Source organism: Xylocopa sonorina, chromosome 8 (assembly GCF_050948175.1).
Source record: "Xylocopa sonorina isolate GNS202 chromosome 8, iyXylSono1_principal, whole genome shotgun sequence".
NCBI classification, from domain to species: Eukaryota; Metazoa; Arthropoda; class Insecta; order Hymenoptera; family Apidae; genus Xylocopa; species Xylocopa sonorina.
Genome location: NC_135200.1, coordinates 12,387,544 through 12,402,695, shown reverse-complemented (window position 1 = coordinate 12,402,695; position 15,152 = coordinate 12,387,544). Strand labels below are relative to the sequence as shown.

Sequence of the window (15,152 nt, the reverse complement as noted above, 5' to 3'; positions counted from 1 at the left end):
CGAACGCGACAAACGGAATCGAGTCGTTTCGAGAGTAATCGCGATCGAAGAGAGAGAGAGAGTGAGAGGATCAACTTGCGCGAGGAAATGAAGTACCGTACGGACGAGAGCGTACGTATATAACCATACGCCCCGCCTAGTCGACCTAGACCTAGACCCAGTCTATACTCAGAATCCACTCTGCATCGCGTTTCGTTCCTTTATTTTTACCCGCCGCTATTCGCTGCTACGCGAAGCGTTACGTAACAACACGCGCGCGTCCCTTTCGACGCAACGACGCGCCACCGCCGTGGATGGAACCTTCGTTTCCACCCGGATTTTTCTCGCGTCGTTGCTCGTTTTAATACGACCCGCCTTCGCTATAATTTATTGGGGCGACCGAAATATCGCGACCAATATCTCTCGTCGCGCGTCCCGTCCCCGAGTCCCGTCGTTTCGCCCTGCCGAGGAGGCCACCGCGAGGAAACCGGCGGGTCGATCGTATCGTCGGCTGATTCCGATCTGGAATGAATCTCGACGCGCGGGACCGGTTTCGCGGCGCTTGATAACGAGCCGCGGTAAGTGGCTCCGTTTCTATCGCCTCTGCATGCGAAACGACATTCCCGCGTCTCTCATCTTAATCGGGAGGCTTCGCCTGTCGATGCGCGCCCGTCCGCTCGCTCGTTATCGCCGCGGCTGATTCGACGACAAATTGCTTTGTATCGCGATGACAGTGCCACCCTCTAATATCTTATCTGAAACGTTCTATCCACCGGGTTGTTCTTTTTCCGTTCTCCACAGCGGAACGGTTTTTACGCGAACGCATTTGAAACTTGGCCCGCGGGACTGTGCGAACGGAACGATAAACCGCTGCTTATCTCGGCTATACATTGTTGGAGTGGCGACAGTCGAGTGAATGACAGCTTTCCATCAAAGTAAGCACTACTCGCGTTTTTCCACCGCTATTACAAAGATTAGTAGAAACACGTGCGACTAGAATTTTCCTTATAATTAGAAACTGTTGAAAGTAACGCGTACTTGATGGAACAGTTTGGTTCAGGGATAGTTTTCATTTCGATCCACTTTCCAGTATCCATCGGTTCCGTAGAGTCGAGGGAACCAGCTGAATTATCAAGCGGAGGAAGACAAGAGACAGTTGCGCTTTCCATCGCGGCGAGAAACCTCGCGGGGATAGCAAAAAGTGTGATCGCTCGCAATAGTTGGCGGTCGTCCGGTTCCGGATGAAGGAGATCATCGGAATCGCGTGACGAATCGAAAAGTCAACTGCGTTCTGTCGGTGTTTTTCTCTCTGGTCGAGCGGTCTCGAGCGGCCGCTTTGTTATTCGACATCGATCGCGGGCGTTCTATTTTTTTCTTCGATTTCCTCGATACAGCGCGCCCCTTCATCTACCCCCCGTCCGCGTCTTCTTACCCGGCGAAGCGCGTTCGCGTTTTAAGTTACGTCGCGTCCGACGGATCTTTTTAAAAATACCCGGCGAATACTTGATCTAGGGCAACCAGGACATCCTCGAGAACCGCGAGGTGGCTCCGCGCGCGCCGGAACGTCCGCGTTTTCCTGCATCGCTTCCCTCGCGGGCCACCGGCGGAAAAAATACCCAGAGGTGGAGGAAGAAGGAAGGAATTGCGACGTTGCGAGAAACTCGCCGGTTGGTCACACGACCGGTACAGATCGCGCGTTCTACTCGACCAGAAATAAGTTTGAAATCACTCCCGACTGTTTTTTCCGAGCGCGTATCTCGAGCCGCGGGGGAGGCAAAAAGAGGTTGGGGATTAATGGCAACGCGCTCGATCGCTGAAGCTCGCCCCTCCATTCGTGCACGCAACACGTACCGCTTACCTCTCGCAAGTATTCTTATCTGCACTGCAATTTCTTTTCTTACGTTAACGCGACACAAATAGATTGCGGATGTTTATGGAAATTCGCGGTATTTATAAACGGAGCCGGAGAGGGGTAGCCTAAATAAAGAATTGTTTCGCACCTCGACGATTGCTCGCGATAGGTGTACTCCAGTTTCCGATACGTGAAGATAGATACGACATCGCGTGTTACGCGCGCGGTGTATCCAAGTTTTTGCCAATAGCATATTACCCGACTCGCTGCTAAAAGTGTTAGATCGTAACCGTATTACTACCTAGCGGTAGAGAAATGTGAGGAAAAACAGTTCGGCGGTAAGTGCAAGTTGATCCCCGGCGGTGGTCGCCGCAATTAAAATGGTAATCGATTTCCAGCCGATCGTGTTTGTTAATATTCATAAATTCTAATGAGAAAACAGACGTTACCTTGACACATGCGACTGCCCGGCTGGTTACGTATGCTCTACCTGTGTACATCGAAAACGAGCGTTCCCCGCCGCGTTCTCCCGATCCGATCGGTGCTCTCCACGGGAATTACACCGATTACGTTTTTATGACACGTACGACGCGCGGCGAGATTTCACCGGGACGGGATAAAAATATATTCGACGCGGAGCACGGTGATTCGCGCGACAAAGACCCATTAAAATCCACCTGGGCCAACGTCCCCTCTTCCAGTCCCTCTCTTTTTCCCCCGTTCTCTTTCGCTTTTAATCGAGTCACGGTTAAAAGTATCGACGAGCATGAATAATAAGTCTATTTCCCACGCGTGTTCGATCGAACACCGCATTCCTGATACTCGTCACTCTGAACTTATCGTATCGCTCTTCCTACTCCAACTTCGATTATTTTCTTCGCGCATTCCGCAGAAACGGGTACGCGCGTACGATATTAGGCGACGTCGCGGTTCCCTAGCACTTACTACCCCGTTCGCGCAAATAGACCTGCACCCTTCTTCTCATTCCTAACGGGTGACGCCAAGCCGCGGTTCTCTCGGATACGCTTACTCCCTGCGAGAAAATGAAGAAAATCGATGCGGAGGGGAAAACGGGAACGATTCGACGGAACGTTGGCAGTCGAGCGTCAAGCGATGGAAGGGTCGATCGGGACTCGATCGGCTCGCGCGGAACCTTGTAACGGTTTGCGGGGACGGCTCGCGTCCTCAGCATTAAAAATGTGTGCCACGTCGCGATCGAGCGGCGCGAGCCGCGAAACGTTTCGTTCCCGGCGTGCTCGAAGGGTCTTTCACGCGTCGCCCCGCGCCGGCGATCGCGCGAATCGCGGCTCGATGATCATCCGTTCGAAAATAACCCGCGGACGCCTATTCTTCGCCGCGTTTCTATTCCGGTCGCGCGATGGCGCCTACTATATCGCTTCTCGTCCGCCGCGCGCGTTTCACCTCGACGCTGTGCCGCGAGCGCGCGCGAGAGATCACCTTTTCCTTCTTTCGTCGTTTGCTTTCACCCGTTTTAACGCGAGGTTCGTCGCGTAACGCTCGCCTAGCTCGATCCATCTGCTACTGCTAACGATCCATCGTTCGCACTGGTCGTGGGGTTCCTTGGCTATTTCCGATGTTTATCTGGTACACGTCGCTCTAGATAGAGGTGGCCCCCGATGGCGGGTCTGGTTTGGCAAAATCGCGGGGAAAACGACGCGCCACTTGGCAAACGCGCGAAAGTTCGCGTCGCACCCGGCCCGGATCCGGATTTCAGAGGAAAACGGGGCAGGCTGCACCGGCGAGGGACCGATCTAAGGACACGTACGCCGACGCAACCTTTTAATCGTTTCGTCGATCTTAATTAGTCTCACCTCACCGCCTGCGTAAGCGAACACGAACGATATTTCATGTCAAGAGCAAACCTTACCGCCGCGCGCTCCGATCGGGGAGACAGTTATTCAGATCGCGGCGAGCGGAAATAAAAAGCGAATAGCAAACGGGACAACTTTCTATTGAAAAGTACATCCTTCTTACGGCGAGATGGTTTCTCCGTGCTTTCGTACGGTTCACGGAAATCTCGTAACTTCGTTTTCAAGATCTGAACGCCGCTCGTAACGATGTATAACCGATACAGGAAAACGGCAATTACCATTACCGAGTCGAATTGCTAATTGACGTAAACACGAACAACAGTGTCATACGGTTTTTACGCCACCGATTTTCTTCGACGAGCCGTGCCCGGCTCGGGAGACTCTTTTTACACCGTCTCGATCGTACGATCGAGCGGCGATAGCTTTATACAACGTTTTTACATAAGTACCGTACGCACGCGTAATCGGTAACGAAACAAAAAAAAAAAAAAAAAAAAAAAAATTAGAACGTACCAGCGTATAACCGATGGCATTCCTCCGCACGCGTTTACACGGTTCCTTGTTTACGCGCGATTTTCCGGTACGCGTCTAAAAATAGTTAGCGGGTCTTACCTGCCTATTAATCGATCCGCGACAACCACCGCGAAAGATCGACCGATAGTTTCGAGCCTAAACGGTTTTCAACGCCGGCTGGAAATTAGCATACGACCTATGGATACGGAACGGGGGACGTAGTTAGAAAAACCGATCCGGTCGTATCTCGAACGTAACGCAATCCACGGGTAAATCGATCGGGCCTGGCAACGAACGGGAGTCCTGCAACGATCGGTGGGCCCTTTAAGAGCAGGTTGAATTTTCCCTCGGCCGAGTTCTCGCGTCCACCGTGGTCGGGCACCGCAATGGGAACACGGCCGGCGGCTGGGCGAGGGAGGGGGAGGTGTAGGCCTCGCGAAGTTACCAAATCGCTATGGCGTAACATTTTGCTTATTCACGTTCGATTATACAATCCGGCACACTTTTACTCGTCGAGCCTCTCCGCCTCGCGTTGCCCGAGAGCGACTTGACCCGCCACGCGGTTTACGCGCGCAGCGATCCCCCAAGCCTTGCGTGCCCGCTTGTATATTTTTTTCCACGCTGCTTACCCACCTCGCGGTGAGCCGCTCTTTTCGCGCCGGCAGCAGCTGTTCGTACCAATTAAATGATTGCCGGGTGAACGCCGCGACGTCGACAGATTTCGCCTGGCGAGCGACGATATTTCATTCCGAGGCACAGATTTTCCCTCAGCTGCTCGTCCCCAATTAAGCGATCACTTTTACGACGTGGAACGCGACGCTGATCCGGTGGTCTTCGATTCGACGCGCGCGATCGTCACGATTATATTCCTCGCGATGCCTGTCGTGCGTCGTTCTTCGCGCCGCGAATCCTTCTTAAGGAGCGCCGCGTCGTGGTCGTAGGAAAAAAAAAAACGGAGACGAGTTTTCAATAACTCGTGAGAAGAGAAACGGGGTTAAACGCGTTGCCACGCTCGAGGAGCACTTTCAATCAGGGAAAGTCCGGCACAGACCTTCCTCTACAGTCGGTTAACCAACGCGGCGGGAAAGAGAGAGGGATCAGTGTCGCCACCGATCGACGGGCACCGGTACTGTTTAGAAAAATCGCGTTTCGCGATTCCCGTTTCCGGTGTGTCTCTTAGACTACGCGATCGTCGATCGTCCGATCGAACGAAGAAGAATTTCACCGCGGCTGGAACGTGCCCAGCGACGGGGTTTTCGCTCGCGGCCAGTCTTCTTCTTTCTTTATTTCTTTTCTTTTTTTTTGTTTTTCGAGCGAGGCTCGCGGTGCAACCTTGGCGGCGATCCAATTCGAGCACGGCTGCCTGAAATCACGACGCGGCCAGGTGTGCGCGCGCCCCGACGAACTCAGCTGTCGTTTCGTCGAACGCGATCGAAACTGCGAGTTGCGCGCGATTACCGCAATTCGGAGACCGCCAACGGGCTTTGTCGATCCTCTCGCCGTAAATTTCGAGAACCTCGTGAAATCTCGCCGATCCCCCTCTCTCTTGTTCCTTTATTCCCTGGCGCAGTCGTAAAAGTCTCTCGTCAAATTATCTCGTTGCTCCTTCGCGACTTTATAACCGAGTTAGCATTCGTTTTTCTCTGTTTCCGTAAACAAACCGACCGTATACTTTCACGACGATACGCGAAGAAAGTTGTCAATGGTAATTTTCTACGTGCTTACCTATCAATGCGTTTCAGTGAGCGGCAATTTTCTAATAATAAAGTAAATTAATTACGAGGAGGAAAGTGTACGCCGGTCGTAGCCTGTTGTTTTTTCTGCTCCACTAAAAAGTAACGCAAGCGGACTCGCGCTGCTCCGGCTCTCATTGAATACTAAATTCTAATCTCCCATTGTGAGTGTACACAATAACGAGCGAGGGATCTGCTAATACGCGATTTTCCCTGCGAGCGAGAGAGAGAACGTTCGCTCGAAAGGGAAATCGCGCGGGAGAAAATCGCGGTTCGAACGGAGAGTGAGAAAAAGAGTAATGGTCTCGAGGAAGAAGTAGAAGAAGCAGAAAAAGAAGAAGAAGAAGAGGAGATCGGATCGAGTCGATCGTATCGCGTACGCGCGTGCGCGGCGGCCAGGAAGCGAATCTGGGCCGTTCGAATCAGGGAAAAGTAAGTGGGTCAAGAGAACGAATCGCTCGGCTGACGTCGACGTCGTCGCGACTTCTGCCGACGCGGATGACGGGGCCCAGGCGCAGGTAGAGTCGTCTCTCCGATAGACCACGCGACGAGCCCTCGCAGGAAACTCGCTACTCCTTTCACTTTGCATCTAATGTACCTGCCGCCACGAGGAAGTCGCGGCTCTGTCTCCGTCTATCGTTTTCGCCCGACCAGACACCGCTAGACGCCGCACTTCCTCCTACCGACGTTCACTGCCGATGGGTTACGTGGAAATTGAGCACGAGCTTGGCTTGACCGATATATAACCGAGCGCCACGCTCGTCGTCGGTTCGCTCGTACTCGCTGGCGAGATTTCGATTTGTTTCGTGCGACTGTTCTCGCCGACATCTGTTCTGCGGTTTCCAACCGGGGAACGCAGCTAATACGCGGAACACGAGGCTTATAGGTCGAAAGGAAGAACGATGACAGACTTGTCCACGGATTAGTGGTATTTATTGGGATTCGCAACGCGGTCGAATGGGCAAGAACGCCGCGGCTGTTCCGCTAAAGTGTTACGAGCTGTTTTTCGCTAACCTATCGACTCGCGTTCTTTTCCCTTTTCTTCCCCTCCCCCTTCTACCTTTCTTTCTGTTCAGCCGTCGACGTGCAGTTGCACCGGTATCTTTGCATAAATGCGCATTTCAATCGCCGCGGCCTGTCCTTACGCTATTGTTATCGGTAGACATCGTACGATAATGCCGGAAGGGTGACGCGTGATCAATTTGCAATCGCGTCTCAACTGCCGTGAACTTGCTAATTAACTTCGAGGAAGCGAACAGGGTTTCTATTCCTTGTTAACGCGTGCATTTAAACGGAAACGTCGCGACGTCGTTACCGGATCGATTCGTTTTTCCAACGAAATTATTTATCGGGAACAATTAGCCAAGAAGGGGAGAGAGACGCTTTCCACGCTCTGTCCAGATTAATCGATACCAGACGAGCCGAAATAAACCCGAGCCTCGTCGACGTTGCGTCACGACTATCGAATCTCCCGATATCGCCGCGGGATACTGAAATTACTGATTTATTGCCCGGCTTCTGTCGCGATCGTCTGGTAACACCGTCGAAATCTCAGCCCGTGGAAACGAGGTCAATGAAACGCGTCTCGTGCATCGCCGTCTCTCGTTCAATTTCTATTTTCGCGCTCTTCGAGGAAAAAGCATGGCGGCCTCCGCGCTTTTGAATCGCGCACAGCCGAGCGTGTCTCGTTTCCCTTTCCCTCCGACGACGATCGTACGAGACAGCGCAGCGTTTTCTTTCCAATTTAATCTTTCTATTAAACTAAACGATCGCAAAGGATAAACAATTCCTCGAGAATGGTACCAATTTTACAAAGTTTGCAAACCTTTATTTTCTCTCTCACTCGTAGGGGCGCGAAATAATCGTTGAGAAGAGAGAAAGAGAAAATAGACGAAAACACAAAAGGGAGTAATAAAACAGCGAACTTACGTGTAGGAGGCTGACGGTAGTGCAAGTGTTGTAGACTCTGCGTTTGATGGTGATGATGATGGTGTGGTGGTCCCATTGTCGGTCCCATCGCGTGGTTCCCGTGTTGGTGGTGGGGCGAGCTCCCTCTGTGCGGATGGTACTGGGAGGGATGATGCTGATGAGGATGATAGGAGGGCGGCAGGAAGCCCGCCGTCGACGGATAAACGCCAGGACTGTGACAGGCTGACCTGCCAAGCGCTGCTGTCGGACAATCGATTAAGATATTCAATAAGAAACTGTTCGTCTCTACGCATACGTGGTTATTCCATCCTGCTTCTATCCATTCCTCAATTCCATTCGTAGACCTCGATTTATTTTAACCAGAAGAGGATCGAGTAACCGTTCGAATTTTTCTTTAATTACCGCGACAAGTCGGATCAGCGCGGGTGAATGATTTATGCTAGAGAATCGAGAGGATCGGTACTATCGATCGCGTGAATTATGGAGAAGACGTCGGTCTAGGCGTCTGGGTCGATTTAAAGAATCGGCTTACCTGATGACAAGTGAGAATGATGGGACGCCAGACTGGGCTGAAGGGACGAGTTCGGGTTGAGCCTGGCTTTCAGTAAGAGATTCGCGTCCTCGTTACCGCCGGAGGACGTGCTGGACTCGACGTCGCTGACTCCGCTGTCCGCGGGGCTCGCTGGCAGTGATCCGCTTCCTGGTCGCATGCAACATAACAGAAACGAGGGTGTCTCCTTTGGTAATTGCGTCGCGACGAGTGGTAACGTGAAAAAAAAAAAAAAACAAACAGGAAAACGTCCGTTGCGTCGAACGAATGGACGCAGCTATACGATAGTTAACAATGTTCTGCACGCTTTCAGTTTCACGAAATCTCGTTATTTCACGATGCGATAGTTAAGGGAGAGTAGAAAGAATTTAGCAATTTCCCCTGTTTATCTGGACAATCGTTGGAACGGAGCAGGAAAAGTTAGCGGGAAACGGGAAGAAGGAGGGTGGACGCATCGAAGTGCTCGAAACGAGTAGGCGCCTCCGGGGTGACCCGGTCGGACCCGGTCGAATTTCACGCGCGAACGTGTCCGCTGGTCTTTCTGCTCGGTTTCTCCGTCTCTTTGTGCTTCTTAAGCGAATTAAAGGCTCCGAGGTGGTCCGTGGTAGCTTTATCGAGCACCGGCGAACGTGTTTTCGCGTGCGCCGTCAATTAAAGGCATCTTTATGCAACGGGCGAAGGTCATCCGGTCATTGGGTATGCATATCGTTCGTGCTTCCCACGGTCTCTCTCTCTCCCTCTCACCCTTTTGCTCGCACTGTTCGTGCAGACGGAGAGAAGAAGAGAGAGAGAGAGAGAGGGAGGGAGCGAGCGAAACGAACTGAAACCAGTCCTAAAAGGTCCTGGTGTCTCTTGCACGATATCTTTTCTCTTCTTTCTCTCTCTCTCTCTCTCTCTCTCTCTCTCTCTCTCTCTCTCTCTCTCTCTCCTCTGGACTCCTTTTTGCTCGGCTCGACGCCGCCGCCCGCCTCGTCTCTCGCGTTATGCAAAGGCCGACGTCGCGATCGTGCAAGACCATAAGGAGGCGACGGATATTAGCGGATCGCGCGTACCGAAGGCGTTGCTCCCTTGCAACGACCGATTATTTCGGTAATCGACCCGCCCGGCGAGGTACTTCTCCGAACCGGATCGGGACCGGAGCGGATCGTCGCGCCGCGAGCTGCTGCTACTTACTCTCGTGCCCGGCTTACGCAACGAGATTTTGCAAACCGCCGAATCACGTGCCGGCCACGGGTAATTTACGCGAGACGCCGTTACGTGCCGCGTTACATGTCTCTCTCTCTCTTTCTCTTTCTCTGGCGTCTTTTCGTTTCGTGGCGGTCCAGAATGGGGTGGTGGACGAGGAAGAGCAGTGGACCCTACGTAGGAGAATTTCGATCGATAGAACTGGTGTCCAGAGGAATTATAGAGGAGATCGAAGGAGGTAATCATTGTTCGCTGGCAGCGATTGGCGAGAAAAGAAACATTGGCGAAGTGTTTCCGGTAATAAATTGTGAAAGTTCTCGGGCGAACGAGAACACCTGATTTAAGAAATGAATGCGCTTCACCATCTACGCAGATGATCGATTGCGTCCAGTTATACGTATATCCCAACTTCCCATCGAATCCCCTGTAACACTTTCGCACCATCAGAAACACTCGATTATCCTGGAAATGAAACGTAGAATTCGATTAAAGGTTCTCGCGTGGTCGTCGATTATTCGCATCCGCTTCGAACGATTTACAAAAGTAAAAGGACGAGTCCTTTCGTTGGAACGGAACCAACGGACGTCGCATCTGGTAACGGAAGCGGGGAGATGTTTCCGGATGGTCTCGCGTCGCGAACGCGCGCCAACGCGGTGAAATCTTTCTCCTGCGTTCGAGAAATCGATCGACAGTCGGGATCTTCGGGGTTTTTATTGCTAACTCGTGGTCGTCTAACGATTAAAGCGAACGCTCGGTCGACGAGCGTGGCAGCCACGCCACGGCCAATGGGAGCGGCGGCGCCCATGAAAACCGTGGCGAGAGAGGAAAGTCAAACGTTTAACCGGCTCGCCGCGAAGCACGCAGCGAAGCCACGCCGGAAGTGATTTCCTGTCGGCTGTTTACCGTCCGTGCGTCGATATTGCTTTGTAAATATTATTATTTGCCGAGCCGATGGGAAATCGATGCGTCGCGCTCTTTTCGTCTCACGCGTCCGAGATGGAAGGTGAAAAGCAAACAAAAAAAAAAAAAGAAGGGAGGACGTAACCGGATGGAAAATCGCGAGTTTTTCCGCCGCGTCACGACCTTGTACGCGATTGATCCGTCTTCCACGGAGCCGCTTGCTCCAATTGATTTCACTTGCTTGAACGCGCGAATCCTTTCCATTGCTTTCTCCGCGTTTTCTATTGCAACTTGCTAAACGCGCAACCGGAGGATCTCGACGAAAGCGTGCAACGCGTTGCATACGTACCAATGCGTGCGATTCGATGGCTATCCGCAAGGTAGCGATACGTATATCCATCTTTTTCCATGCTAGGACGTAAAATTTTTACTTTAAAAATGAATCTCTGGTAATTTCAAACTAAAAATTCAATCCCAATCCCGTTGGCGAACGGGGAGGGGGCATTCGTAAATCTTCCTCGACTACATTGCGGACAATTGAGCTGCGACGGAGGATCCGAATTTTGGAGCACGGTTAAGACTGACCTGGTGTACTGGTGGTGGCAATAGTGGCAGTGGTGTACGGCGGTTGGCCCATCTGAGCGTGCCCGGCCAAGTGCCGGCCGTATCCATTTTGCACCCCTAAACCGTGCTGCTGGGGGTGCTGTGAGAGAATACCGTGCAACAGACGAGTCCCCGTGGTGGTGGTCGTCGTCGTACCGGTCGATCCTGGTTCTGCTTTAACGCTCGCCAGCCCGAGCTGCTCCTTCTCGTTCGCATCGTGCGGCTGGACCTCCCTTGTGTCCACTGAAACAACGCGAACGCCGTCGAAACGTTAGCTTCTTTCATCCTTCTCACCTTCTCACCTCCGCTCGAAGCGGAGATAAGAACCCGCCTCTTTCGAACATCGCGGGTTCACTCGAGGCTCTTCGCGCTTATCCTCCTCGTTCCGTTATCAGACGCGTCTACGTATCTGGCTAGCGAACGACGAATTAAAAGAGAATAAAGTTCGCACAGATTCGGTGGCTCTGCACCGAAAAAAGCCCAGCAAACTTCGTTATCTTATCGACGCGCATTTTTTTTTTTTAGACAGAGCAATTATCAATTCCGAGCGGATCGCGCGATTAAACGCTATTTAACAACGCCTACGTGCACAGGATCGCTTCCTAACGGTAGCGGCGAGAGGAGGCTGAGGAAGCACGAAGGAAAAAAGGAGGAAAAAAAAAAAATATACGAGAGGCATGGGAGGTGTTCTCGAGGGGCATAGCGCGGCGCTGCGGAGAGGAAGTGAAAGCCGGTGTCTCTCCTTGACCCACTGCAACGTTTCTACCTTCCTTTCAGGCAGTGCCAACCTCGCGGCTTCATTAAGCAATTTCTCGTGGGGCAGCGGGGCCCGGAGGAGGAAAAACCGGCGTGGAAAATCGAGTCCGCGCCGTCGCCACGCTGGATGCTGCTCTCGTACGCGAATCACCGGCTCGAATCGCGCACTTTCTTCGCCTCGTCGTCGGACCTCCGTGACGCGCCACCAGAAAGTAGCGAACGTCGGCTGGCTTTTTAATCGCGTCCACGTTTTCGGCGCCCACACGGTTGAAACGATCGGTCGAGATCGTTGCGCAATCGGACGAGGTCCGCCCCGATATTCGCGCCCCAGACGGAGGTCCCGTTCAGGCCCCGTGAGAAACCCGATTACGAAACCAACCGATGCGATCGACGTTTTCGATTCCTCGCGAGCGTCGAGCAGACTTCAGAACGCTCCAATTCTCCGCTTGCTCCCCTTTTTTTTCGTCTTTTTGTCGCTGATCGCTCCGGAGAAACGTACAATCGCGAAATTCCCACTGTGAAATTCGATCGCAAAACCGAATCCGCGCGGAGATGTAGCGCAGTAGACGCGAGAAAGCCTGGAGAACCGGAAGCACCGTTGAAACCCGACCGGACGTAGTCGCGTTTCTCGAGGAAGTCGATCATCGAGAGGTGCTCTTCGATACGCATCTCGTAATCCCTACAGTTGAGTTCAATTGGTAATTGCTGATCAACCGTTTAGATACTCGCGATAAAGAAGAATAAATCAGAGGAAAAGAGAAAGAGAGAGAAAGGATCGAAGAGAGAGGACTCGCGATTTCCAAAACGCTACGGTGGTCCCCGGTTGGACGGTCAGTCTGACGTAAGATCGAGGGTTCGATTCGATGTTCTGTCGCGGCTACAATCTCGACCCTCCGGCCGTTTTCTCGAGCGGAAGTTCCCCGCGAGAAAAAGCGAGATACCCGCGGAATTGGACAGACGAGCTTTTACCGACCTGCAAAGCGGAGAAAGCTCGCGATCGTTTACTTTTACTGAATCTAGTCGATCGAGAGCGAGAGACGAGGGGAGGGCCAAGAGTTTCCACCTCGATTCTTCCTTTACTTTGCAGAAAATTCATTTCCGAGTAGCCTTGTTCGATCGAAAAGTCGTTTACCCTTCATAATCTATTATCATACTGCTTTCGCAACCGTTTTATTTCAATATAAAACGAGTCTATTTTTCCTCGTTTTTATGCTGTACAGTTGGCGAGCGTGGTCCCTCGGGAGTATCGCAAGATAGTATCGATAGATTGTGTACAAGTGCGTCAGACTTTAATTTCGTAATCGGTGATTCGAGGTTTTCATAGAAGTTATCGTAGCTGTGGTTTTCGACGTAACCGTTCGAGACGATTATACCAGGGTTTCGCAAGTACCGCGGCTATGTATAGATACTTCCATCCGAGATGGAGCAGCGAAATTGTTGAAAAATTTGGCGAGTTCTGGGAACGAGGTTCGCTCGATTAAAACGAGACAGAGAACAGAGGCTTCTCTCGGTGGGTTCGTCCCAAAAACGAAGTCAGGAGAGATCGTATCGCGACCTCAGCCGGGGTTTAAGGATCCCGTTGACCTCCGTTAACCCTCGAGCGCACCCTTAACGAAGCCTCCTGGCCGAGGGTGCATTTCAGATCAACGTTCCTGCACGCCGCGACACGCGGGTTCGTTAAATTATTCCTGCACGGCTGTCGACTTTTTCGACGAATCGAGGTTGCAAATAAACGGCTTGTTATCGAGCCCCGCTCGTTTCCTCTCCGGCTCCGCGTCGCACGCCGCCCGTAATAATATCGATTCCCACAATTTCGCCCCCGAGCCTACCATTTTCTGGCGACCGTTTCCTCTTTACAGCGACGGACTTCGCGGCGCGTAACCAGGAACGGTGAACAACCGTGCGAACGATTCGAGCTTCTCATCGGGATACGAAAATATCCCTCTTCATCCCCTCGACTGGCTGACGACCCTATCGTTCGGTTCGAGCGAACTTTTCACGAGGCAAACAAAAAAAAACAGCGACTAGAGTCGCTGGTAAAGTTTCGCGTGTGTCGGCGGATGGTTGAAACAAAAAATATAAGCTTCGAGGAAAAAGGCGAAACCATGGAGAAGTTTGTGAAACGGCAGAGGGGGAATTAATTGCAACCCTTTGCGAGGCCGGATGCTTAGTTAATTAACAACTCCGAGTTCGAGCCAACTCCCACGAACGTCGACGCGGTCGGGACGAATTGAAAAACGCGGCGGGTAAAATACGACTGGCCGCGGTGGTTTTTAAAAGCATCGCGCGGGGTTAATCGTGTTCGCGTTCGAGGAGCTCGCCGGAGAACGATCCTCGAGCGTCTTAATTGCGAATGGCCGGTTGTATCGGCTCGTTAGCGAGGGAACCGACTCCCCGGAGGGGTTCCGGGTGGGTTCGACCTTGCTTGACCTTGACTCGCCCTCGCGTCAGCGGGAAGGGTGAGCGTCTAGCCGCATCGACCGAACGCGCAACCCCGCTTAGACTCGCGCTCCGTTTCGACCAGCCAGCCAATTTTCACCGCCGTTTTCACCTTCCGCGATCCTACCCTCCTCCTTCTTCTTCTCCACCTCCCCTGCCCCCGTCTCAATCCACGTTTTCCGCTTTTCTACCGCAACTGGTTCCCCGTTCCGCGCCAGGCTATATCGCGCTTCGATTACGCTCGCGATTTAGTTGCACGTAAAACGGTACGGGTTTTATACAGGTTCGTTGCGGACGTTCGTCGAAGGATGCAGCAAGGAAGCGTGCTGCTCGAATTAATTGGAGGGCGCTTGAATTAACTTGGAAGGCATACCAATATTCGTTGGACGGCGTAGAGACGAAGGAGAAGGGCGCAAAGCTGCGTCTGGACGGTGTTCCGGTTAGCTCACTTCCTCGTAGCAGTGTCGAAAGAACGGTGTCGACAGGGCGGTGCGCGCTCGCGCGATCGAACGATCGCGGCCGATCGAGCCACGACGATTCCGGTGCGCGTGGTACGCGCGCACGCACACGCGCAGTACGTAAGGTCAGCGTTTTGCCCGGGCCACGCAACTTTCTCGCCGCGTACACGCACTCGCGCAGGCACGCACACACCTTCCGGCCGTGCCGGCCGTTGCGTAACGGTAACGACTCTCTCTTTCTATGTGACATCACGAGAACGCGCCAGGCCACGTTTCACGAATATGCTCGACGACACCGGTTGCCCGATTTCCTTGTCTCTCTCTCTCTCTCTCTTGAAGGTTCTCAAGGAGGAGGTTCGAACGAGGAAAATCCTCGCGGAAACGAGAACACAGAATTATTTTGGAACAAATAGTGGATCTCGA

The 15,152-nt window shown here is 52.6% G+C and overlaps 1 protein-coding gene across 3 annotated transcripts in view; it reads right to left on the bottom strand.

Moving 5' to 3' along the window:
• The window catches only part of Eip74ef (Ecdysone-induced protein E74), a 136,843-nt gene that overhangs the window by 17,395 nt on the left and 104,296 nt on the right, over positions 1-15,152 (bottom strand). For 2 of the 3 annotated variants that reach the window (XM_076899307.1, XM_076899310.1), the window contains 3 exons: positions 11,059-11,319; positions 8,371-8,538; positions 7,839-8,078 (listed from right to left, as the gene is read on the bottom strand). In XM_076899307.1, the coding sequence (XP_076755422.1) occupies positions 7,839-8,078; positions 8,371-8,538; positions 11,059-11,319 (669 nt within the window). The remainder of the gene's footprint in view (positions 1-7,838; positions 8,079-8,370; positions 8,539-11,058; positions 11,320-15,152) is intronic. The other variant, XM_076899308.1, reaches the window with a different exon arrangement.